Consider the following 27054-nt stretch of genomic DNA (forward strand, 5'->3'; position numbering starts at 1 on the left):
TCGACCAGATAAAAAGCAACGTATGGTAAATATTGAAAGCTCCAGGCATCGAAAACAAGAGCAGAAGCACCCTCAGCCACAACCTTATAAAAGGGAAGGTAAATGGCATAAATATGGTCGCACTAATGGAAGACATATGGCAAACCTTGAAATAGAATTGGGGCAGTTACCTTTTGATCCTAAATATTGACCATCACAACTAAGTTAAATTAGAAAACTGTAACAGAAACTTGGATGCTTTCTTTACTGTTTGGTGTTGAAACTAAGATGAAATTATCAAGATAACAATGTCTTTTTATCATTTCTAAGTATAGTTTGATTTTATATTATTAGTCAAGTATCAAGCAAAAGCTTACTAACTTGCATTTTCCTGTAGTTTAGCTTTGCTGAATATTTTTTTTGGCACTGGAAATGTTCAACTGTAGTTTTATTAAGGAAGCCAAGCATGCAACACAGTTTGTGCATGAAATGAGACTTCCTTTCAGTGTATGAGCTTAAAGCAAGCTCAAATCATACATGACAAAGTGTAATTAACACTGATATTTGTGTTAAATTTCCAGTAGAGCTTGAAAAAAAAGTACATTGTGATGGAATTTCATCTTTAACATTTTATAACCTTACACTTGCTTCTTGTCTTTTTGTGGGTTCAAGAGCCCGTTGATTTGTGAAGAATTTGCTGCCTTCTTATGAACTTGCTGACTTGTTCTCTTGTGAAATTTCTTGCACATCTGAATATTGTGGAAGAAACAATAAAACTACACCATGAGGAAAACTAAAGGTCTTTATTTAAAATCTGGCATTGCAATTAATATATGATTTTATATTGTGATTTTCTCCCCATACATTTCCTCAGTAGTGCTATTTGGTAAAGCATTTCATAGTGGTTTTTGCTAGTTCCATGAGTTTTACCCAGTATTTAGTAGCAACTTTCAGCAACATCTGAATATTTCTGCTCAGCAATCTCTATTTCTCTGAGAAAGATCTAAACATAGTTCAGAATGTCATCTTTGGTTGAGTTTCCCTTTTAACTTCCGTTCATAGACGTATATGTGACTTCCAGTTCGACTCTCCGGAAAGTGAGTGTGGAAGAAAACAGCAGTTCTCTCATAGTTGTTTGAGATTAGGAAAGGACTTATTTCCTAGAAGTAAATAAATGTTTTTAAGCAAATAAAAGCCACCTTTTGTTGAGTACTGTTTCATGAATTTAAGAATGACCTATTCTTCTGCAACTTTTTTCTTAATAAAACAATGCAATTTCATAATAAAATGACTCATGGTAAGTAACATACATATCCTTGGTAGTTCTATAGAACTAGGGCTGATTTTGACTAGGGAAAAGATCAGTTAATAAAATATGTGTTGAAAGGGACCATTAAAAAAAGTGGTATTGTGTATTTATCTGAGTGTTTGCTAAACCTGAGGTAAAATAAAAATACCAAGTTATACCTTTTTTCATATTCCCTTACCTCCTCCAAGACGCTGAAGATGATCAAGTGAGTAGGCAGTGATGAATCGTTTTGAAACTCCATATACAACCACTTTAAGGGATTTAGATAAAACATATCTGCTTCAACAAGATAATCAGTTTTTCCAGTCACGTCTGGGGGACACTGGAGAAATCTCATTGGAAGCGGGTAGTGGACATGGCTATAAAAAGAAAGTTATCATTATAGTTAGAAGTTAAAAAAAAAAATTGTGACAGTTTTCAAATTACTCTTAAGATACATCATGTTCACATAACAGAATGTAAAATCTGAATCTAAACTGGGTTTCACTTAAGGTGAAGAGGCACATCTTTAATGCAGTTTTCTCAAAAAATGGAGACCAAGATTCTTATACAGTGTAGGTAGCATAACCTCAAGTCCAAACTAAAGAGTGAAACTCCCATGTGAAGGTGGGAAGTTGGTCCGCAGCTTGTGGGACTAAGTACTCTCTAACATTAGTATGTGTTCCAGGGATGCATAGGGGCTTTGGGACCAGGTATGTTACTTGTTAATAAGAGAGTAATATCTGGCAAGGTAGAAAACTGGTCATGAACCTGAAAAGATAAAGGATTCTTCATTCTTTTCTTCTTTCTGCTCTGAATTCTTAAGTGATAAGTTTTTCCTATTTCTTTTGTTGTCCTTAAATATTTATATATAAGTATGATTTAGTAAAAAGAACAACATGGGTTCATGGATCAAAGTCCAAATAAGTAATGGTTTTACTGTGGCATTGGAAGATAAGAGTGTATGTAGAAAAGGTGGATTAAGCAGTTACTTGGGACATGAAAAAAGTCATGTTTACAACTTTGCCTCAGAAAAAAATATTTGATAGAGGTTTATTTTTATCTATGAAATGCATACAAAGTAAATTTACACATGATGTTAATACTTCATGACTTTTACAATTTTGAGGATGAAGGTCTTGCTTCAAGGGGAAAGCAGAAACAATTGAGAAAAGGCTGCCAGCCTTATATTTCAGAGGTAGGTATCAGACTCTGTGTGTGTGTGTGTGTGTGTGTGTGCGCGCCCACTCCATTGTGCATTGTTGGAAAAACCTAAGATGATAACTAGGTGAACTGTGCAAAACCTAAGATATCAGTCACTACAACCATGTATGGGAGAGCATCACGGTACCTCTAGGATTCCTGTTCTCTGAAGTTATCACTACTGAGAATATAGGGAGAGTGAACATCCCCTCTCTCAGCTTATGTAGAATGGGATCTTCAAGTTAAAGGGCTGTTTGGGGTCTTGCATCCATCTAACTGGCTTTTGCTGGACAATTCCAATTTTCCAGATAGCCTATTAATGATTGGCATTAATGATTCAGTTAAGCAGAGTATTCCAAAAGTGTTAAATTACTGTAAAATGATACCAACTTTGATATTGACTGAATGTGCACATGGAAAATTAACTTCAGATTAACTATAGATAGGTAAAGAATTTTCTAAAGGAAAGCTGTTTTCTTTGTCCTTTTATCCTTATTAGGCAATTGGTGAAATAATACAGCTCCCTGAAATACAAGCTTAGTGTCCATAATGTATTTTTAAATGCCCTGCATAATTAAGGCACTTTCACTGTTATTTCCCAGAGACATACTTAATCCAAGCATTAGAATATCATCTAATTGAATTCCCTAACTTTTACATGCAAGACAGCTGATATCTAAAGAAATTAAAAACACTGGTTTAAGACCAGGACAACAGTCCCCTTCAGTAAATCTGGGCTTGAATCCCGTGTTCTGAGATCATTTAAAAATTATGTAAATATAAGATGTATCACAAACATTTGTATTAAGATCAATGATACCTGCCTGAATTTTTTTTTTTTTTTTACTAAGAGAACCTTTTAAAGGTAGTATAAAATACTGTATAGGTTTATTTGATTAGAGTATTTAAATGTAAGTTGTTTTGAATATTAAAGTTTGTTTAAAAGTGGTATATTTTCATTGACATAAACAGGAGTTTCAAATGCCTTATCATCATTTGACCGGTTAATTTAAATTTAGGAATCCTAAAGGAGTTTTAAAGTAGTTTTTATAGTCATAGCGTTTAGTGAACAATTTTTATTACCTGTAATAAGGGGTAGAGTGACAAGGCATCATCATAAGTACTGAAGCTGAAGATACACTTGTATTGTTGTAAGAGAGTTCTTGAATGTTAGTCATGACATCAAGAGTACCTCGTTGATGAACTAAACCAGTATAGAGGGCAAGGAGCATATTTGATAAAAACAGAAAACTTAGAGCTGGTTTCTTCCATGTTTTCAAGTTGTTTAGCGAGTATCCTATATAAAGATAGACACATTGAATGGTAACACTGGTAATTTTTTTTCTTATAGCTAAATGAATATTAATTGCAAATATATTTATAATCTTTAATTGGAAGTGTAGTACAAGCTGAAATGCTGTCATGGAAAAACATGAACTAAGCATTGGGTCATATTTGTATTTCTCTTGACTATTCACTGTCATTGTCCAGTATCATCCAGGTCTTGACCTTTTTCTAGACCTTTTTCTAGAAAAAGGTCACTCTTGACCTTTTTCTGACCTATAGCAGAAGGAGTATGGCTAGGGAGTCCAGATTTGAATTTTAGCTTTAGCATTAGTTTCCCCATCTGCAGCAGTACCTTTTTCAAATATTAGGGGAAAATGTATGTACAGTGCCAGTCCTATTACATAGTTGATAAATATATAGAATTTGCTTTTATTCCATTTACCTATCTCTTTAATTTCCCAAGCACTAGTGATAGATTGTGTACATGGAAGTCTTAGTAATTCTGGAGGAAATGTAACTATGTATTATTCTTAAAAAAATATACCACTAGGCTCCTGGGAGATTTTCAGTGGTCAGTTTGAGAGTGGTGTCATGGATCTCTTTCTGGAAGTATATTTATGTTTGTTTGTTTTTTTCTTTCACTATTGTGTTGGGCAATTTGGTGATGCTGAACAATTAAGAGGGTATAAGGGATGCCTCTGAGCATGGTAATGGGAGGGAGGGTAGGGGAACCAGTTCTGTAACACTGGTTATCTGACTTTTGAAACAGCACAAGTGTGGTTTTGCTAAAAAGATTAGCATATGGAAAAACAAAGTGGCCTAATCAGAGACAAGCAGGTCTGCAACGGCCACTGTAGTAAAAACATATTAAGCAGAAACCCAACCCAGAACTGGAAACAGCTCAAATGACAGAAGTTCAGTCTAAGAATTTCAGCGTTACTAGACTAGTGACAGCTTTCTTTTACAGGTAAGGAAACTGAGGTACAAGGTTATGCAGTTCAAATAAGGATCAAAGTCAGTATTCTGATCTAGAATTACGGTGTTTTGGGTAGGATTGGGGGAAGTTCAAATTAGGCAAGAGAAGTTACTGTAGATTGAAAAAAACAGCTGTAGTTATTTCTCTTCCTGTGTCCTGTCCCCACACTAGCCTGAAGTTTGTCATCTCTTAATCTAGCTTGGCTTTGTGACTTGGTTTGACTAAAAGAACGTGGTAGAAGTGGCAGTGTACTGGTTCCACGCTGGGGCCTTCCTCGGATCCACTCCTACACCCAGCTTGCTCAGCACCAGAGAGCCTGCTGGAGAATGAGCACCCACAAAAGAGCTGAGGTACCCTGACCAATAGCCAGCTGAATCCCAAGGATGTGATTCAGCCCAGCCTCGTTCAGCAGACAGCCCAGCCTCCTCCGCAGCTGATAATACTTGCATAAGTGAGCTCAGTGGAGAACCACCCACCTCAGCTGTGGATTTGTAAATAATTGTAAGCCACCAAGTGTTGAGGTGACTTGTTACACTGCAGTTGTCAATAGAATTGTCATGTTTATATAAAATCAGGTTAAAATAGGTCACATAAGAATACAGTAAAAACAGATTTGAGGTACAGTACAACTCAAGATTTCAAGTGTCTAGAAAAGAAAACTGGGCCAGAAAACTGTGCCATTTAAAACATCTGGAACTCCAAAGAGACTGTTGTCTGAAATCATTCCTGAACTTGCAGACTTTGGTCTAGGTGAACTCACTACTTAACTGGTCTTGTTGGAACTTGGCATAACAGTTCTAATTCTTAGTGGAAGTACAAGTCTCCAAGGAATCAGCATTTTTGGCTCACCCAGGAACCTTAGGTACACGTGTCTGAGGGAAAAGCTCACATCCTGTGAGAGGATCAGGGGTTTTTCTAGGTCTCTGTCCTTAAAGGATCTTTCTGAATGGACATAAGATGGAAGAAAGGCAGATTCTTTTCATTAGAAAGGTGTCTCTTCAACCCACACCAGCATTTTATCTCAATGTTTAGGACTGGAAACAGTTTACCAAGACCCTCCTCCTTAAAGATTGACTCTCTTGGAATGGAAATGAGGATTTAGACAACTCAGTCTTTAAAACACTCTGTAAAGACACAGAGTAGAGAAATAGTATGCTGGGAAAACCAGATTATAAAAATGTAACCAAGTTCCTAAATTAACCAAACTAAACAAAATGTGCATAGAAATATTTGTCCTCCAGTAGTATCTGGCAGTGTTCACCTGGGTGAAAAGTAAACAATTATAAGTAACTCAAGTGGTTGTTAAAAAGAAAAAAAAAAAAACCCTAAATCTGAATAGTAATTTATGAACAGAATTGTTCTGTTAAATGGTCCCACTATTTTGAAGACTTGCCAAATAGCTCTTAGATGCTTATATTTTTGTGTCTGCATCTGTTGATGAAGTAAGTAAGACTATATAAAGATAATATATGACACTAACTTTGGTTTCAGTACTTTAGATATTTCAGATGTATAGACATGTATGTTTGTGTCTAAAGAGAATACATAAAGCTGAGATGTGGGAGATGATATTTATACTTGACCAAAGAAGGCTACTTAACTCAATGAATTTGGAGGGTTTTTTTGTTTGTTTTTTAAGTAAAAAGTTTGGTACCATTAATGCCCTCATTTTTCTGAGCCTCCAGGTCCAATTTGATTATCATTTCTTCCTTCCTTAGTCCAGTGATTTTTCTTTTTTAAGTGATTAATATTTGAAGCAAGCCAACAAATCATTCTGAATTAAACTTTAATAAAGTTTCAATTCGTAAAATTTCCACACCAACATAAAAACTGAGGAGTCGGGTGGGGAGGGAGGTGGGAGGGGGAATCGGGATGGGGAATACGTGTAACTATATGGCTGATTCATGTCAATGTATGACAAAACCCACTGAAATGTTGTAAAGTGATTGGCCTCCAACTAATAAATAATATTAAAAAAAAAAAAAAAAAATTCATATTTTCCAGAGCTTAGTGTAATATAAGACTTTAGAAGTCACATTTAAAAAACTTACTGCAAACCTAGTGGAGATACGAAGAAAGGTGGCAAATGAAACCAGAGGTGTGAATCACGTTAAAAACTGCATATCCATTGGGACTGAGTCTTGAAGGGATAAATGTATATAAAGCATTAAAAACTAGTTTCAGCATTTATTTTCCATTTGTGGAATGTAGAACTTATAGTTTAACCATAAATTTAAATTAACTATTCTGAAATAGATGTATTACTTTTTAGTGAAAGATTTCTAACAGCCAGAAATACTACCATCAAAAGGTGCTATGGATGCTGGATCCTTATATTTTTATCTTACTTTACAAGACACAGGAAAAAGGACATTTAGGGAGGAAAAAGGATATTTTGGCTGCATAAAATAATACTAAGGGAAAGCTGCAGTAATATAATCAATTTGTAATTAAGGAGCAATCCTTACTTAGCCTAGTAGACAATAATCTTTTAGAGTTTAATAAGCATTGATTGTCCTTGGTTTCTTTATTATTGGTTTTTTTCTCTATTTTACAAAAATACTTACCACAGAACACCATACAAAATGGTAAAACTGGATAGATAAACCTGAATTCTTTGTGGCTCAACATGCTATAATAAAAAGATATTCAAAGAAAATATTATTTTCTCATATTAAATGATGGTTTAAGAAATTAATGTATTTAAAATGAATATAATTAACATCTGTTTTTGTAATTATGAGACTGAATTTCATGCTTCAGGAATCAGTCTAATTATTTTTTGGTTATATGGTGATGATGATGTGTTAAAAGTAATGCCAACAGTTGATGTCAATGTGAAATTCTAAGGAACAATTGCATACTAAAAAAAGGGATTTGTGTTACCAACCCAAGTAAGTTATATTACTCAAATTTCAAATAGAAATGCATACATTTTCATTTAGAAATATATTACTTAAAATGTTGGCGGTTTCTGTTTTTTAAAAGCAAATACAATTTTCAACCTCTTAAAATTGAAGATAATCTTAGTAAGCAAACTGTATGTATCAGAAGGGCTTCCCAGGTGGCTTAGACTGTAAAGAATCTGCCTGCAATGCAGGAGACTCGGGTTTGATCCCTGGGTTGGGAAGATCTGGAGAACGTATTAAAATTATTCAGTTGGTCTGAGCATCAGCACATGTTTGTTGTTGTTTAAACGCTAAGTCGTGTCCGAGTCTTTCCCACCCTCTGAATTCTAGCCCACTAGGCTCCTTTGTCCATGGGATTTCCCAGGCAAGAACACTGGAGTGGGTTGCCATTTCTTTCTCCAAAGGATCTTCCCGATCCAGGGACTGAACCCATGTCTCCTGTGTTACAGGTGGATTCTTTACCACTGAGCCACCAGGGAAGCCCTGAGTACCAGCATAATCATTGCATTTTCAATCTGCTAAATAATCCCCAACTAACAAATCATAAGAATTAATGAACCTGCAAAAGATAGTTACCTTCCAAATAATTTATTTAATTTCTTGGTAATATTTAAAAAATGAACTATTTGAACAAATAAAACCTTACCTATAAACTAGCAGTGTCCATAGCACAGTCACCAAAAATATCCTGTACCTCTTTGGGGCTAGAAAGCAGCCATGAATAAAGAAGGGTAAGTGAGTACCCAGGACAGCTGGAAATCCTTGACTGAAGTACCAGTGCCATGGATGAGAACCATAAAATGATCCCAAATCCTGCAGCACATTGAATTTCAAAAAATTGTATTGAACCAGAGTCCACTGGGATAGTTGAAGGAAAAAGAGACAGAAATGTGTTAATGCCAAGTATGAATTTTGGGCATTGGGGAATTTGGCATAATCATGAAATTAAATCAGAATGAAGTCTAAACACTAGGTAGTAGTTTACATTGATAATTTTGAATATGCAATAATTCTTTTTTATACTGTTATGGTTTATAATAGTATACTGAATACAGTTCTCTGTGCTATATAATAGAATCTTGTTCTTCCATTATCCATATAATAATTTGCATCTACCAATCGTAAACTCCCAATCCAACCCTCCCTCCACCCCCTTCCCCTTGGCAACCACAAGTCTGTTCTCTTATGTCCCTGAGTCTGTTTCTGTTTCACAGATAGGTTCATCTGTGTCCTGTTTCAAAGATTCCACATATGAATGATATCATATGGTATGTCTTTCTCTGACTGACTTCATTTAGTATGATCATCTCTGGTTGCATCCATGTTGCTGCACATGGCATTATTTCAGTCTTTTTTATGGCTGAGTAGTATTCCATTGTATGTTTATCCATTTCTCTGTCAATGGATATTTACGTTGTCTCCATGTTTTGGCTATTGTGAATAATGCTGCTATGAACATAATGGTGCCAGTATCTTTTTAGGTTTAAGTTTTGTCTGGATATGTGGAAAAAAATCCCAGGAGTGGGATTGCTGGATCACATGGTAATTCTGTTTTTCATTTTCTGAGGAACCTTCATATTGTTTTCCATAGTGACTGTACTGTAAGCTTACATTCCCACCAAAGGTGTAAGAGGGTCCCCCTTTCTCCACATTCTCTCAAGCATTTGTTAATTGTAGTTTTTAATGATGGCCATTCTGACCAGTGTGAGCTGGTACCTCATTGTAGTTTTGATTTGCATTTTTGTAATAGTGATGATGAACATCTTTTCATGTACCTATTGGCCGTTGTATTTCTTCTTTGGAGAAATGTCTGTTTAGGTTTTCTGCCCATTTTTCGATTGGGTTGTTTGTTTTTCTGTTGTTGAGTTAAATGAACTGTTGGCATATTCTGGAAATTAAGCCCTAGTTGTTTGTATCATTTGCAAATATTTTCTCCTTTGTCTTTTTGTTACTTTTTTATGATTTCTTTTGCTCTGCAAAATCTATAAGTTTGATTAGGTTCCATTTGTTTATATATTTTTATATATTTTCCTTTTTAAAAAAAATTAATTTATTTATTTTAATTAGAGGCTAATTGCTTTACAGTATTGTAGTGGTTTTTGCCATATATTGACATGAATCAGCCATGGGTGTACATGTGTTCCCCATCCCCATTTGTTTATATTTATTTTTATTTCCATTGCCTTGGGAGACTGACCTAAGAAAACATTGGCATGATTTATATCAGAGAATATTTTGCTTATGATCTCTTCTAGGAGTTTTATGGTGTCATGTCTATGTTTAAGTCTTTAAACAGCCATTTTGAGTTTATTTTTGTGTATGATAAGAGTGTATTCTAACTTCAACTTACAGGTAACTGTCCAACTTTCCTATTACCAGTTGCTGAAGAGACTTTCTTTTTTCCATTGTATATTATTACTCCCTTTTTCAAAGATTAATTGACTGTAGGTGTGTGGGTTTATTTCTGGGCTCTCTATTCAGTTCCATTGATCCATATCCATTTTTGTGCCAGTACCATGCTGATTTGTTGCTCTAATTTTGTAGTATTGTCTGAAGTTTGGGAGGGTTATGCCTCCTACTTTGTTCTTTTTCTGAAGGACTGCTTAGCAATTCAGGGTCTCTTATGTATGGTTCCATATAAATTTCAGGATTGTTCTAGTTCTGCAAAAAATGTCATGAGTAATTTGATAGGAGCAGTCACGTTAAATCTGTAGATTTTCTGGGTAGTACGGCCATTTTAACAATATAAATTCTTTCAATGCAAGTGCATGGGGTATCTTTTCCATTTCTTTGAATCATCTTAAGTTTCCTTTATTAATGTTTTATAGTTCCCAGTATATTAGCCTTTCACCTCCTTGGTCAGGTTTAAGTATTTTATTTTGAGTGGTGTGATTTTGAAAGGTGTTTTTTTTTTTATATTCCCTTTCTGATATTTGTTAGTGTAAAGAAATGCAAAGGATTTATGTATGTTAATTTTGTATCCTGCTACCTTGCTGAGTTCATTTATCCGTTCTAGTAGTTTATGTGTGGAGTCTTCAGGGTTTTCTATAGATGGTATCATGTTATCTGCTATAATGACAATTTTGCCTCTTCCTTTCCACTTTGGATACCTTTTATTTCTTTTCTTATCTGACTGCTGTGGCTAGGACTTCCAGTACTATGTTGAATAAAAGAGGTGAGAGTGGGCATCCTTATCTTCTTCCAGATTTTAGTGGGAAGGCTTTCAGCTTTTTGCCATTGAGTATTGTATTTCCTCTGGATTTGTCATGCATTTGTGCTCAGTCGCTCAAGTCAAGTCTGACTCTGCAACCCCATGGACTGTAGCCCGCCATGCTCCTCGACCCATGGGATTTTCCCCAGGCAAGAATACTGGAAAGTTGCCATTTCTTCCTCCAAGGGGATCTTCCCAACCCAGGTATTGAACCCCCGTCTCTTGTGTCTCCTGCATTGGCAGTCATATTCTTTACCATTGAGTCACTTGGGAAGCCCATGGGTTTGTCTTAAATAGTTTTTATTATCTTGAGATATGTTCCTTCTATGCCCACTTTGTCAAGAGTTTTTTTTAATCATGAATGTTGAGTTATGGCAGATGCTTTTTCTGCATCTAGTGAGATGATCATGTGGCTTCTGTCTTCTGTTTATGTGTTGTATCACTTCGATTTGCCTATGTTGAACCATCCTTGTGAACCTGGGATGAATCCCACTTGGTCATGGTATACAGTCTTTTCTATGTGTTTTTGGATTTGGTTTGCTAATATTTTGTTGAGAATTTTTGCATCAATATTCATCAAAAGTATTGGCCTGTAATTGTTTTTGGTGATTATCTTTGTCTAGTTTTTCTTCATAGAATGTCTTTGGGAGTGATCCTGATCAGTATAAGCTCTTCTGCGCATGTTTGGTAGAATTTGCCTGTGAAGCCATCTGGTCCTGGACTTTTGTTTGTAGCGAGTATGTAAAATTTTTTTTTTAATTAAAATTTTAAATTAATTAATTAAAATTAATTTTAATTCTATTTTAATTCTATTTCTTCTCTAGTGTTTGAAAGAGCACAATTCAAGAAGTGAATCAATTTCTTCTTGATTCAGTTTTGGTGGACTGAATGTTTCTAGAAACTTGTCCATTTCTTCTAGGTTGTCAGATTTGTTGGCATATATTTGTTCATAGTATTATGTTGCTTTGTAATTATGCAGTATCAGTTGTTAATGTTTCCTTTTTCATTTCTTAATTTATTTGGGTCCTCTGTCTTTTCTTCTCGGTGAGCCTGGCCAGAGGTTTGTCAATCTCTTTCAGAGAACCAGCTCTTGGTTTTACTGATTTTTCTTCATCTCTTAATTTTCTCTTATCTTTATTATTTCCTTCCTTCTGCTGACTTCTGGTTTTGTTTTTCTTTTTCTAACTCTTTTAAGTGGTAAGTTTAGTGGTTCATTTTAGATTTTTCTTATTTTTTGAGGAAAGCCTGTATCACTGTGAACTTCTGTCTAAGAACTGCTTCTGCTGCATCCCATCAATTTTGTATAGTTCTCTTTTCATTGTCATTTATAGTAACTGAAATCATTAACTTTTATAAGTATTAATGTGTTCTTTGTAAAACACTAGGTCTTTGAGATTCAAGAGTATAATTGTTTATGCCCATTTTGACAGTGTAGCATGCAGACATAAAGAATAAAAATAATTTTTATATGTGTTTGGTACCCATATTAAAAATTTTACTGTAGTACCACCTTATGGCATCACACATTACCTATTAAGATAAGCTCATTACCTATTAAGATAAGATAAAAACACTGCCCTTTGAATTACAGCATAAAGTAGGTAATAATAGCAGCTAACATTAAGTGCTCACTTTTGCCATGCAATGTTGTAAGCATTTTACATGTATTATCTCATTTAATCTTCCAACCTTAACAGACAAGTACCACAATTATTTCCAGATAAGGAAACAGGCAAGAATAACTGGTCCAAAGTCTTACATCTTAATACCCTAGGCTTCAGACAGTAGCATTTGATTCCAGAACCTATAAGTGACTTAAAAACAGGCAACTAAAAAACAACCAGAGGCTATTACCAATTAGATTAAACCTATTACCATTATTATTAGATTAAACCAATACTAAATCTATTACCAATAAGATTAAACCAGATGCTTAAAGAATATTCTGGTTAATATGAATTCTGAATAATTGAGGTTAACTAATATCATTTAAAAGTTAACCTTTATTGTTACAAACCTGACAACAGTACTTTAAATGGACTCTTAGAACTTCAATTAATACACAATTCTGTTATATGGAAAGTACAGCAAAGTAAATCAAAGGCATATGCTACTAGCTTTTTTCTAATATATCCCATATCATTAAAAAAATGATTTGCCTATGTTTTCAGATACTCATGGATTAAAAAGTAAGGCTGAGTTTTTAGTGTAATAAATGACTATATTAAAGTAACTTTTTAAAAAAAGTTATTTTTACTTACTTGACCAAAAAAAATACGATCAATTATCAGAGACAAACTCAAAGTGACAAATCTGAAAAACAAAACAGAATGGTGACTAACATTTTTTTTTTTTTTTTTGGTGACTAACATTTTGAACCTACAGAAAATCCAGCAATGGTATATGACTTAGTGGCATATAGCATCAAAAGCCACTTTAAAAATGCTTCAAACGTTTCTCCAGCTGAATATGGATTTACATGTTTTGAAAGATATTCATTGAGAAAAGCTGTATTTAAACTTTTAAAAAGTAATAAATTCTGTATTACCTATTGCTGCATAATGAATTACTGCCAAATGTTTTGGCAACCTAAAACTATGAACATTTATTATCTCACAGCTTCTGTGGGTCAAGAATCCAGGCACAGCTTAGCTGGGTATCTGACTCAGGATCTCATAACTTGTTAGGATACTGACTGGGTCTGTAGTTTCAGCTGAAGGCTGTCATGATTTTTCGCTACAGCATGCATTGTCACTTCTCAAGTTTCTCAGACATAAATTAATCATAGTTTTTAGCTGTCTCCCCGAACTGGAATGTATAATTCATGAAGGAATGCACTTTGTTTTGTTAAATTGCTGTATCTCTAGCATGTGGAACAGCACCTAGTACATATTAGTATTAAATATTTGCTGAATGAATGCTTTACAATCAAAACAGTGTTAATAAATCTGAGAAATGACAATAGTGGCAACTTAGCCACCATGTGATTTTGTCCTTTTTTAATAGCTACCAAAAATAGCCTGTACAGAGTGAATACTAATATATTTAAAAGATCACTGTTTTAAGAGTCAAAGTGCATTAATTCCTTCAATGAATAATTATTTTGTATATTCCACTAGGTACCTGGTATAATTCTGATCCTAGGAGCTCAAAATACAGTTAGAGAACCTGGGTTTCAATCCCATTTTCATCACAGCAACCCAGTGACACTGGCTAATTTACTTTTTCATCTAGCCCTCCATTTTCTGTATCACAAAGTAAAAACACACCTACATTGCCTAGATCCAAGAATTGTGAAAATCAGGTAATATATGGATATATATTGTATGTTTATTATAAAACTGCATACAAATGTGAAGGAATCAAGTATCCTTAAAATACATTTGAAAAATATTTAAGAAATAAAGCATAGGAAAGTTTCTAATTTAGAAAAACTCCCAGGATCCTCATTTAAGCAAATTAAAATACTCAGAATCACAACTAAAAATATAAAATTGGAAATACTATGTTTCCTTGGTCTGATAGTTCTCAGTGATATTAGAAGATATACCTGACTAAAAAGATGTAAGATCTTGTTCATAATCTTTAATTTATTAAAATTAATATGATGGATTGTAGCCATACCTACCCTACAGGTAAAAACTGATGTAGAATAAGATCAAGCTTTCTCTGTTCTTGCCAGAAATGTCTGAACAGCAAAGGTATCCATGGAATAACAGCTGTGGGACGGATTATGAAGGCAAGTGCCACCAGGGATGAGTACTTCACACTATACGCAAGGAAAAGGTATTGTTAAGACAACTTGGAAATGAGTTCAGAGGTTATCTATTTACTCTGTGGTATTACATTTTTTTTTTTATTAGAGCATTTTCTTTTTGGTATAAATAGCTATCTGTACATGGGGAAGTTACCTAAACTTTCTGGTTCTTAATTTTTCTCATCCATAAAAAAGAGGTAATATGTAAGGTCTTTTCCAGCTTTACTTAATATTCTGGTATTTCCAAGTAAGAGGTTATTCTAATCTTAATGTTAGTTTTATTTACTGAGAGGTATATCAACTTTTAACCATAAAACTCTGTCAAATCCTTTTCTCATGGAAGTGTCTCCTACCAAGATAAAAGACAGTCACACATTTTCTAAGGGGGAAAAAAAAAGCTCTTTTAAAGAAACATTGGGATTATTTAGGCAATGATGGGCTTCTGGGCACATGTGGTTTTGTTCAGAAAGTAGGCTTGTATAGTTTTGCCCATCTGAAAGATACATATATCTATATATACTTAAAGATATACACCTGATTTTAAAGAGCTTACTGTAAAAATCTATATGATCATGGATAGAAATGTGGGTTTTTACTATTAGGACCTCTCAATAAGTAGTTGAAGGAGAGCACCTAATAATCATTAAGACGACAGACAGTGGCAAAATGAAACAACTTTATGGTACTATGATATACCTATTAACTAATAAGTAACTATAAAGAAATTTCCAATGTTGGTGAAGATGTAAGAATAGGAATTTCAAGTTCAAATTCTTACAGACACCAGGTAAGTAGTAAAAATTTGCATGGTACCTCCAATAGTGTCATGAAGGAATCTTGGCCCAGAATGTTGCCAGGCCTTACATTTTTTCAAGATTTTACGTAAGATCTTCCAATTTAAAAATTTTGCCAAGTAGTTAACGTAAAGAACAAAAAAAAAACACTGAGCAAGTGAAATAAAACACCTCTGGCTTGGTCTGAACTTGTCGTCAGCCTAATTGCAAATTCTGCCATAGTGAAACTACCTAGAGGATGCCCAAATGTATCTAGTCCTACCTAACCTCACTCCAAATTTTCCAACTTGGATTTCTTACTCCTTTCTGAATATTTCTACATAACTCTTACTGGAATTTAAAATTAAAGCATATGAAATAAGCCCCACAACTTATTTAGTTGTTTAGTGTCCCGTATTTAACAGTATCACTCATTTTCTCAGTCTTAAAAGTTTGGAGTCACCTTAAATCCCAACTTTTCATCCCACACATCCACTTTCCTTCCTATTGCCATGATTTTCCATCAAGTCCTCACACTTGCCTAAAATCTTCTCATAGTTGTGTCACTTGTTTGGAATCTTTTCATAGTCATTATTTCTAATTTTGCAGAAATATTTCTTAAGAATATCATTGTCACCATCAATACTTACTCAACACTGTGTAATAGGCCACACTGTCTATAGATTCTCATTTAATTCTTGAAAGTGGCTTTATTCTCATTTGATAGAAATTAGTGTTTAGACATCCTCATCTATAGGTAATGTAAGTGAATGCCTATTCTAGCAGTCAAGAATCTTAATGCAGAAATGATCTTATTTGGTTTGATCCTCAACAACCTTGTATATAAGGAAGAATGGATACTAGCTTCTTAACTAGATTCCCAGATTTTCTAGCTTTCTCCCTTTTAGTATATCCTCAGTACTGCTACTAGGAGAGAATTATTTCTAAATCAGGTTTAACTGTGTCATGCTTCTCAAAGCTGCCGGTACCCTGCTACTCATAAAAATCTGAATTCTGGAGAAGGGCAAAGTGCCTTGCTAGCCTCATTCCTCTCCTCCCACACATCCTACCACACATTAGCTCTTCCAGACAACCTGCCCAGAATACAGTGAAACTCTATTCTGATGTTCCTTTTTCTTAGTATTTTATACCAATTTATATGAACCCAAACCATGTCCATGTATTTTCTATTTGCCATCCAGGATCTACTCTCTATTCTTCACCTGCTCAGGGTGTAGGGAGAGTGACCTGTGTGGACTGTATCAACGGGCTGTCTTGCTCTTTGGCTTCTCATTAGCATTGGTTAACTGGAGGGCAGAAGAGTCAGTGTATGTTATTCACCCTGCTCTTTCCTTGCTATGGATAAAGGCTGGCTGTACCCCTCTCTTGTTGGGGTCCTCTAAAATAGTTCTAGGGATTTCAATAACAGTTTCCTCTCCTTACTCCCTGAGGCCAAAGGATAACAGAACATTCCTGTGTGACTAGCCCTCAGGTACTATGGTATCCCCTTACTAGCTTTTCTAAACATTGTTTATACCTTTGTAAACAGTCCTTTTATTAAACTCTCTTTGGTTATCTAGTTTGAGTATCGCTCTTTCCTGCTGTAATAAATATATCAACTGTGAATTTGTGGTTCTGATAGTTTTCATGAATATTGGGGGAGTCCACTAGATATTGCAATATATTGATAATTTAAGATTTTTCAAAACCATGCTTCAGAGTTTTGTACATAATTGTAACAGTACTGTAACTCACCTGTTCATAGACTTTGAACCTTCCAAAGGATAGTAGAAAAGAGCAATTATAGTGAGAACAGTTTCCATGGTGTTTGTAAGAGTTCTGGTACAGCAATACCACGTGAACCAAGAGCATAACTGGCAAAAAAACTAAGAACAATTACAAGCAAATATATATGGAGTGGGAAATGGAAAAGCTTAGTATTAATCTTCTAAGGAAAATAGCAGGCAAGTCTAATGTTAAAAATGGGCATGCCCAAACATTTGTTTTTAAGAAGTTATATAAAACACATGTCTATGATAATCAGATCTATATTTGTCAAAGTTAAGTTTATTCTCTTAGGTACATTTTTGTGGCATTTCATTTGATTTAAATCTCACTTCACACTAATAAAAGATTAAAAAAAATACAGATTCCTTGACAGCAGAGTTTAAAGAAGACTGAAATTCATAGCTAGAGTTTTATAATCAGTATTACTCAAATTGTCTTATATTACTGACAAGTATTTTATTGATATTTTTATTGACCTTGGTTTGGAATGTTGTCCTATTTCCTGGAAATTGAAGACAGTACACACACACACAAAGTGACTTATCAGGAAAAAGCATTAAATTTTAATTTGGAAATTGACTAAATTAATAAGCCACTTTTTGGTAGAACATGCAAACAGAAGCATCATTGTCTGCAAAACAAATGCCTTTAAAAGAAACTTACTGGTTGCTTCAAGGATGTCAAAACATGTCATACCAGCTTCCTATCTCTTCCAATACAGACTTTAAAATATGTTCCCAATTAACTTCTTTTTGTAAAGGTAAAGGCTCTTCCTGAACTAGAAGATCTTAGTGCTGCCACTTTGGAGGGAGGATTTTAAAGGTATTATGTCTTTGCTGTTTTAGGTTCAGCCTTGGACAGTGTATATAAGCACAAATTAAAGAGACTGACTTAATCCTTGAAGGACTAAAGTAATCTGTCTTTAATGCAAATCAACACACTACCTGCAGAAATGTCATATTAATAATTAAGTTAATGTTAATAAATTAATAATTATATTTCAGAAATGTGTTGGTAAATTGGTTACATGGAATTTGAAACATATTTGCCAACAGAAATATAAAAAAGGTAATAAGATTTCTAAGTTGGCTTATATAAGCTTACTTAATTGATAACTCTTTAGGTTTAACTGGGAAAATCCATTCAGGATTTGAATAGGAGATTGAGAATCTCCTCACTGTGAAATAAGTCAAATGACAAAAGGTAGTCTTCTGTACCTTTTCCATTATTTTAGCCAAAAGTGAAAGAGTGCATCAGTGAGAAGAGAATTCTTAGGCCTGAGTTGCAGGTAGTTGGAGGAATAGTGAAAGGACTGTAAACAGCTGAGGTAATCTGTGGTAGGCAATAGTTTAGAACTGTTCCTACTGAATATTATGGCAAGTGAGACGAGGACTCAGCCCTGAGTCATGGTGCTTCCCAAGGCTCTGTCCTAGGCTTCGGCCTCTCTAGGGTTGGAGGGCATGAATGGTTTCTACCACGTAGGGCTCATTCAGGAGCAGACAGCATGTCCACTTGGATCTTACTGTTCTGAATTATGGAAGTGCCTTTTAAAAGTTGTACAAGTTATCTTCTTAAACTGCCTTGGGAAATCAGCCATGTCGACTGCCCTGTTTATGTGCTTCATGCTCACAGGAATGAAGGAAATAGATTTTCTAACGTGTTTTAGACTTACCACCCATTGTGCTACTTGCTGATTTTCTAGTTGCTTCATTAATGAGTAAAGCCTCAAGTCTGCTATAGCAGACAGAAGTGCTTGGGCAAGTCTAGGAATCCAAATCTTCATTAGTTAAAAAAAAAAAAAAGATATTAAAAACATCTGGTTAGTTCACACTTTAAAATCATAAGAAATCAACAAGCTTATCCAACATTGACTGAAAGCCATTCTTAGTTTTAAAAAAAGATGTATTATTCTATTCTTATGCAAGAATACTTGTTTTTCTACAAAAAAAACTACATTAATTTTCATTGAAATACCAAAGGGTAGTTTTAGGTTTCCAATCTCTCTGTAATATATGTTTTATAATGCTACTAATTTTAAGTAGCCAGCAGCCCATTTCATTGTGTGAAGGCTCTATTTTAGAAGCACATTTAGTTGTTTTCATTAGCATAACAATAGGTAATTTTTAATGAAATATTTACAATACTGTGGGCTAAGTATCATACTAAGTACTTCATGTATATCAGCTCATTCAGTCCTTCTATCAGTCTGTGAGACAGGATTATAAATGAGAAAACAGGGACAGAGAGGTTAAGTAATTTCCCCAAAACTGCAGAGCTAGTTAGTGTGGAGGTCAGGATTCAAACCCAAGTCTGCCTGATTCCAAAGCTCTTAGCTACTAAATTACATTGTTTCGCTATCCTGCAATATCAATAATGTCAGTTACTTTTTTTTTTAAGTTTTAAGTAATATATTATTATAGAAATACAGTTTTCAGATGATATTAAAGAGTAAAAAGAAAGTAAATATTATAACTTAATTACAGTTAATTATTCTACATTATACATTAATACTTTTGAGTTTTAAAATGTGTCACAGTTATCATTAACAAACTAAACACTTGCTGGTAGATCACAACTTAATTTTAGTTTGTTCAAAAGATGTGTTTCTAAAAATTTACATGTACATATGTATTTTATTGCATCAAACTTCACTAATTTTACATTATAATTAGAGCTGCTTTACTTTCAGTTGTCAGTGATTTCTAACACTAGCTTTATGTCCTTTATCAGTACTCTGTAAATATGTTTATAAATCATAACAGTACATTGTACTTCATAATTCCACTTAAACTGTGCCCGTAAAATACAATAAAAGGCACTTCTGTACTCACCTTCTGTTTGCCCTGCAAAAGAATCTATAAGCCTCCTCCTCACTTCCCAGGTCTGCAAATACTTCATGTGAAAAGTTAATTTCGCTACAAACTTCATATGAGCTGAGTGTTAAGGTAGACACTAAAATACTAAAAGAATTCTTGTGCACTGAGAGAAGTATAGATATTTATGAAACTAATGAGCCACTATATTCTGAGCTACTTGCCCTAGCTTTCAATATTGTGTTCAGTTTCAAAACCCACATTTTAAGGTTAGACATTAATAAATTACAAGATGATTATGAGATTTTAAGACTGGAGATGTTTATCCTGGATAAATAGGACTTTTTGAAGTGTTATGTAAAAATCTTGAATTTAAAAGAAGGTAGATTTTAGCTGAACACAAAAATAAATGGAGTTGTAAACTTCCAGTTGTTAGCAGTCTCTCCAGACTTTATCATAATTTTCCAGGTTATAATAAGGCCCTGACAAGAATTAAAGAGTTACACATGGCTGCTGGAGAATAAAAACTAGTGCGATGGAGTAAAGAGAAGATGGAATGTGCCAGGAGTGAACCTTGAAGATTAGGCCTTTGTTGGCAGCTTACCATTCTATATTCCTGTTCTTTAAGATCCTGACCCTTCCTTTCCTGAAGCTCCAGGAGCCGGATACCTGTGGGCCATCTTCTGACTGATCAAAACCCCCATTGTGGTACTCCCCGCCGCCACACAGGTCTCCCTTCTTATCCCTCTTTCTTCACACAATATTCCAAGCCAGTGCTCTCCAGTATAAATACAATGTGAGCCACATACTGAATTTTAAATTTTATAGTAGTCAAAAAGTGAAAAATGTCGAAACAGGTAAAATGAGTCTCAATATTTTATTTAACATATCTAAAATATTTCAACATTTAATCAATGTAAAAATTACAGAAATATTTTACATTCTTCTTTTGCTCTAGTTCTTTGACATTTGGTATGGATTTTACACTAAGAGCACATCTCAATTTGGACTAGCCACATTTCTAGCATTTCCAGGCTTGAGTAGCCACACGTGGCTGGTGGATTCTGTATTGAACAGCAGAGCTCTAAGCCATCCTTAATTCCGTCCACATACCTTATGGAGTTTAAAGAGAAGTTATCTGGAAAGAGCACTGGGGTGTGAATAAGTAGACAAAGGATCTGGTTTTAGCTGTTAACATGCAGTGACTTTGGTCTGTTTCATCACTTCTCTGACCCCTTCTGGTTTCAAAATGACTTAAATTATTTAAAATCTATTTTAAAATAAGATGAGAGTATGATGACTGACAGCATCATAATGGTTCTCTGTTCAAGTTATATCTTGAAGACTCCTCATTCATAATCTAACCTATTTTTTGGGATATTATTTACATTTGCCTAGGCAAATATTAATATCCTCATATCTAGAAGCTAGTGGATAGTCGTGAGAGATGAAAAAACAATTCACAGTTCCTAACTTCTACATGTGTTAATGGGAGAAATAACTCCTACTGCTCTCAATTTTCCTTCCCTGTGATATTCTCAAATGAAGCATCAATTTCACCAATATGGTCTTTGTTTTTCACTAATGGGTAATTAGGTATCATTGTAAAGGGGAGGGTACAATACAGCCTTTAAAAAAAAAAAAAAAAAAACTAAACAAAACTCCACAACCTCAGTGTCTTTCCAGGCTTCAAAAAACCCTTCAGGATTTGGGCTGTCTTTACAATTCTGGGCCACTTCCCTAACAGAAAATGGGGAAGGCCCAAACTGTTGAGTCCAACTTGATGATAGCTTAAAGGATGTTGATAATGAGGTTAGAAAAACTTCTGCACCATTAGTTCTTCTTTTGTATCTTTTCCTGGCAACTGACCCTAGAAATTCATTATCTAGGAATTACAACCCTGCTCACTCTTGATGGCTAATTACTACACAGCACAATAACTGTACATATCAATGTATTTTTGTCAAGTTAATTTTCCTAATTTTTAATTTCAACACTAAATCCTGAGTAGGTTTATATGTATTTAGTTTTCATAGGCTCACATAACATGGTCTTCTGTTTACAAGTTAAAAAATAAGATGTAACACTTTAAGTGATGCTTTTATGAAGGAAATTTACTTTTAAAGTACAAATAATATATAGTCATTCTGAACATGTGTATTTCTTAATAGAATTTCTCACAGCAGAACACTTTAATGCTTAATGTTTTTAGCACATACTAAACACTTACACATCACCATGTGTCTTTGAACCCTGGGCTTCCCAGATATGGTCAGAGTTCAGCAGCAGTATTTTAAAAACAAACTTCCATAAGTAATTAATTAATTATCATTATTTGCCAACAAAAGTCCACCTATGGTTTTTCCAGTAGTCATGTATGGATGTGAGAGTTGGACTATAAAGAAAGCTGAGTGCAAAAGAATTGATGCTTTTGAATTGTGGTGTTGGAGAAGACTCGAGAGTTCCTTGGACTGCAAGGAGATCCAACCAGTCCATCCTAAAGGAGATCAGTCCTGGGTGTTCACTGGAAGGACTGATGTTGAAGCTGAAACGCCAATACTTTGGCCACCTGATGCGGAGAGCTGACTCATTGGAAAAGACCCTGATGCTGGGAAAGATTGAAGACGGGAGGAGAAGGGGACGACAGAGGATGAGATGGTTGGATGGCATCACCAACACAATGTATGTGGGTTTGGGTGGACTCTGGGAGTTGGTGATGGACAGGGAGGCGTGGTGTGCTGTGGTTCATGGGGTCACAAAGAGTCAGACACACTGAGCGACTGAACTCTGAACTGAATTATCATTAATATTTAATAATAATTAATTAATATACATTAACCTTAAAAAAAGGATGAAATCTGTTAATGACTATTTTGATTACCTTTATTTAAACTTACCAGCAAGTGAACACTATCTTTCCCCAAAAGATGCAGAATCTTGTAAATGCTTGCAAAGATTAAGGGATAAGTATAACCCCTCAATCTTTCTGTCCATTCCCAGGTCAAATAACCATAATTAGTAATATTAAGGACTAATGTTAAGTAGCATTGAAACAAAACCTCTTTTCATTTCTACATATAAAACTTATTTTTCAGCAAAGAATCTTAAATAAAAACAAAGTATTTTACATAGGGTATTGGAAATAAAAATGTAGCTGGCTGACTAAATTTCTTCAAAGCAGGAATTTTTTTTTTTTACTTCATTTATATCCTCCATGTTACTGAGCACTGTGGGACTATATGCCAAAGGCTTAGTACATTAACACCAAAGAAAGATACAGAAGAGATATTAGCCTAAAATAATGGCACACTTTTATAGGTTAAAATTACTTGGAAAAATATGGAAAATTGATTGAAAACATGTCATAGAGCTGACACAGTTTCTGAGATGAATACACATTTCTAGTCCAGGAATAGAAAACTACAAAGGATATTTGAAAACCATATGATGTGCAACTTCAAGAGACTGCCAGTATTCATCTGGAACAAAACTTGTCTGGACTAAAAAGCAGTTACATATTCGTAATGCTATGATAAACAAGACGAGATAAATGTTTTCACCAAGAAGATCTGAAAAAAATGAACAAACAGGTAATTGCAGCACAAGAGTCTGGAAACTCCCACCTGGAGAACTAAAATCTGCTCTGCTTGGCCCCTTGCTCGAGCTCTTAAGTGCAGTGATGAACTCCAGCCTCGCCACACTACTCAAAAGAGGGTGGGATGTTTCGAAAGAACAGCATGTATATTATCTGTGGTGAAACAGACCACCAACCCAGGTGGGAGGCATGAGTCAAGTGCTCGGGCCTGGTGGGCTGGGAAGACCCAGAGGAATCGGGTGGAGAGGGAGGTGGGATGGGGGACCGGGATGGGGAATACGTGTAACTCTATGGCTGATTCATATCAATGTATGACAAAACCCACTGAAAAAAAAAAAAAAAAAAAAAAAGCAGACCTGGGTGGAAGGTTAGACAAAGCGCCGTAGCCTCATCAGTGGGGGATTACCACTCCTTTCATTTAACAAATCAAATATTAAGATACATTTTGAAAAAGAGATTGGGTTAACAAAGGCCTTAAGCTAATATATGTGTATATAATGAAAGAAACCAGCTAACAAATTACTAACTTAGGAAGCATCATTTTGTATATGTGCATATGAGTGAGTGGAGAGTGAAGTCGCTCAGTCGTGTCCGACTCTGCAACCCCGTGGATTGTAGCCTACCGGACTCCTCCGTCCATGGGATTCTCCAGGCAAGAATACTGAAGCGGGTTGCCATTTCCTTCTCCAGGGGATCTTCCCCACCCAGGGATCGAATCCAGGTCTCCCACATTGGAGGTATACGCTTTAACCTCTGAGCCACCACGGAAGCCCATATGTGCATATACTGGCATATAAAATGGTCCTTTGTACACTTTTAAATAGTCCTTATTGATGCTTTTGTATGCTAGGCACTGCATTCATTCCTTTACATGCACTATGTCATTTAGTCCTCATTGCTATGGGGAAGGTGTCATTAGCCCTATTTTATATGAGAAAACTGAGGCTCAGAAGTTAAACTGCCTTCTCCCAAGTCAGAAAGGTTGTAAATAAACAGGATTCAAAACCAGGTCTGTATGTTGACTCGAGTCCTGCTCTTAATCACAGATGGACAGCTTATACACTAAATATTTTTTAAATGTGAATTTAGTTGCCAACATTTAAAAACCAGATTTTATGTTAACATCTGTACTGTAGCATATCAAAACTCCTTAAGGTCTGGCAAAAGAGCTCAACTGGGAAACAGCTGGCTGGTACTGAAAGATAGGGTGCTTTGACTTCTTTCTTGTATTTAGCCTTGCCTCTTCTGTCTCCCGACGACTTGAGTTTGCAGCCTGCCTCTGATCCACTGTGAGTCTTTTACTATCATTCTGGGTTCCTGCACTTTCATTCTTTATTCTTCAGGAACATTTCCTTTTTTAAAAATTGAAGGGTAATTAAAATATTGTGATGGTTTTGCCATGCATCAACATAAACTGTCCACAGGTATACATGTGTCCCCTCCCTCCCCAACCCTCTCCCCACCCCATGCCTCCAGGTTGTCACAGAGCGCTGCCTTTGAGTGCCCCGTGTCATACTTAGACTTCCATTGGCTATTATTTGACATAGGTAATATATATGTCTCAATGCTATTCTCTCAAATCGCCTAACCCTCTCCTCAGAGTCCAAAAAGTCTGTTTTTTATGTCTGTGTCTACTTTGGTTTCCTGCACATTGGTACCATCTTTCTAGATTCCATTGTCCAGTTGTCAACATACACATGCACTAATATATGATATTTGTCTTTCATACTTCCCTCTGTAGGACAGGTTCTAGGTTCATCCACCTCATTAGAACTGACTCAAATGCATTCCTTTTTATAGCTGAGTAATATTCCATTGTGTATATGTACTATTTTCCGATGGACATCTAGGTTGCTTCCATGTCCTAGCTACTGTAAATAGTGCAGCAGTGAGCAGTGGGGTACTTTTTCAATTCAAGACAACGTGTACTTTTCAATTCTGGTTTCCTCAGAGTATATGCCCAGCAGTGGGATTTCTGGGTCATATGGTAGTTTTATCCCTAGTTTTTTAAGGAATCTCCACACTGTTCTCCATAGTGGTGGTATCAGTTTGCATTCCCACCAACAGTGTAAGAGGGTTCCCTTTTCTCCACACCCTCTCCAGCATTTATTGTTTGTAAACTTTTTGATGATGGCCATTCTGACTGGTGTGCGATGATACCTCATTTGCATTTTTTGATTTGCATTTCTCTAAAGAGCAATGTTCTGCATCTTTCCATGTGTTTCTTAGCTATCTGTATGTCTTCTTTGGAGAAATGTATGTTCATGTCTTCTGCCCACTTTTTGATTGGGTTGTTTGTTTTTCTGGTATTGAGGTCCCTGGGCTACTTATATATTTTGAAGATTCTTTGTTAGTTTCATTTGTTATTTTCTCCCATTCTGAGTGTTGTCTTTTCACCTTGCTTATACTTTTCTTAGTGCAAAAGCTTTTAATTAGGTCCCACTGGTTTATTTTTGTTTTTATTTCCATTACACTGGGAGGTGGATCATAGAGGATCCTGCTGTGATTTAGGTCAGAGAATGCAGGAACACATTTTAAGTGTTCTCAACTGGTGCATTCAATGCCACATAGTGCCCCTTCTGAACTTTAATCTTTCAGAAACAAACCTCCCTACTGGACTGTATCTGCTGTCTGAAAACCCTGTGTTCTCTCCTTTTCTCCTCTTTACTTTGTGGCCTCAGGCAGAAGAAACTGTACTCATAACTGGCCCTTAATCAACAGCCTTTGACACATACAAGGCGCGCAATATATAATGAATGAATGAGGAACCTATCTACATAATAAATACCCCCTCCGACAGATTAGAATCCCACTTGCTGGGGTGATGTTTCTCCTGTCAGGGTGACAACGAGACCTGAGAGAAGGCGGAGGGGCCAGCAGGAAAAAGCAATGTGGCGGGTGTCAGACCTGGTTCCACTCCAGGAATCAGCCCTCCGGAGATACGAAACTTTGGGAACACTGGGTCAGGGTGGCCCTCCCTCGCTGACTTGGGATGGCCACATTATGCTTATTCACTTCACATGGCTGCGGAAAGCTGGCACAAAACAATACAGAATACAGTGCCCTGCAAGAGACGGGGTTCCGGAATCCCATCTCCAGCGCAACGCGATTTCTTGGTACACCATCCGCCCCCCACCAACTCCTGGCCCCCCAGTAGATGGAGCCCTCGTTCAGGGTCGCCGATTTCCCGCCACCACTACCCAGCTCGGCGTCCACACCCCCTCACTCACCCCCGCAGCGCCCGGTGCTCCTCTGAGGGCTGAGATACAAGGTGGACTTTCTCGTTCGCAGCTTCGTCTTATGGGAGCGGTTCTGGAGACCGCGGAAAAAGAGGCTACCGCCTCCGCTGTCGTCTCGCTCCATTCTGCATCAGCTGTGAGGTCCACTGGGGACTGCCAGCAGCCAACGTCACCAGCAATGGATGGCTGAAGCGGCGCGCGTTGCTCTTCCGCCCACTAAGTTTGGCTTTTGCAAG

At 35.8% G+C, this 27054-nt stretch overlaps 2 protein-coding genes across 4 annotated transcripts in view; one reads left to right on the top strand and one right to left on the bottom strand.

Moving 5' to 3' along the window:
* Nucleotides 1-777, top strand: part of CCPG1 (cell cycle progression 1) — a 39479-nt gene extending 38702 nt beyond the window's left edge. For 2 of the 3 annotated variants that reach the window (XM_065940552.1, XM_065940554.1), the window contains one exon: nucleotides 1-777. In XM_065940552.1, the coding sequence (XP_065796624.1) occupies nucleotides 1-190 (190 nt within the window). In that variant the 3' untranslated portion in view covers nucleotides 191-777. The other variant, XM_065940553.1, reaches the window with a different exon arrangement.
* Nucleotides 768-27054, bottom strand: PIGB (phosphatidylinositol glycan anchor biosynthesis class B). The gene is made up of 12 exons (XM_065940555.1): nucleotides 26810-27054; nucleotides 23418-23553; nucleotides 22882-22999; nucleotides 18844-18948; nucleotides 17139-17269; nucleotides 14482-14622; nucleotides 13115-13166; nucleotides 8289-8500; nucleotides 7301-7365; nucleotides 3554-3767; nucleotides 1467-1647; nucleotides 768-1139 (listed from the first exon to the last, which is right to left on the bottom strand). Exons 1-12 carry the CDS (start codon nucleotides 26940-26942, stop codon nucleotides 1002-1004), a joined length of 1626 nt encoding a protein of 541 aa, XP_065796627.1. The 5' UTR covers nucleotides 26943-27054; the 3' UTR covers nucleotides 768-1001.

Source organism: Muntiacus reevesi, chromosome 7 (genome assembly GCF_963930625.1).
Source record: "Muntiacus reevesi chromosome 7, mMunRee1.1, whole genome shotgun sequence".
NCBI lineage: Eukaryota > Metazoa > Chordata > Mammalia > Artiodactyla > Cervidae > Muntiacus > Muntiacus reevesi.

Coding starts and splice junctions, on each gene's coding strand:
- PIGB (XM_065940555.1), bottom strand. CDS start 26,942: ATGGAGCGAGACGACAGCGGAGGCGGTAGCCTCTTTTTCCGCGGTCTC. Junction 17,270..18,843: donor AGCAAGTAGCACAATGGGTG/GTAAGTCTAAAA, acceptor AATTGTTCTTAG/TTTTTTTGCCAGTTATGCTC. Junction 1,648..3,553: donor CACTCTACCCCTTATTACAG/GTAATAAAAATT, acceptor TTCTTTTTATAG/CCATGTCCACTACCCGCTTC.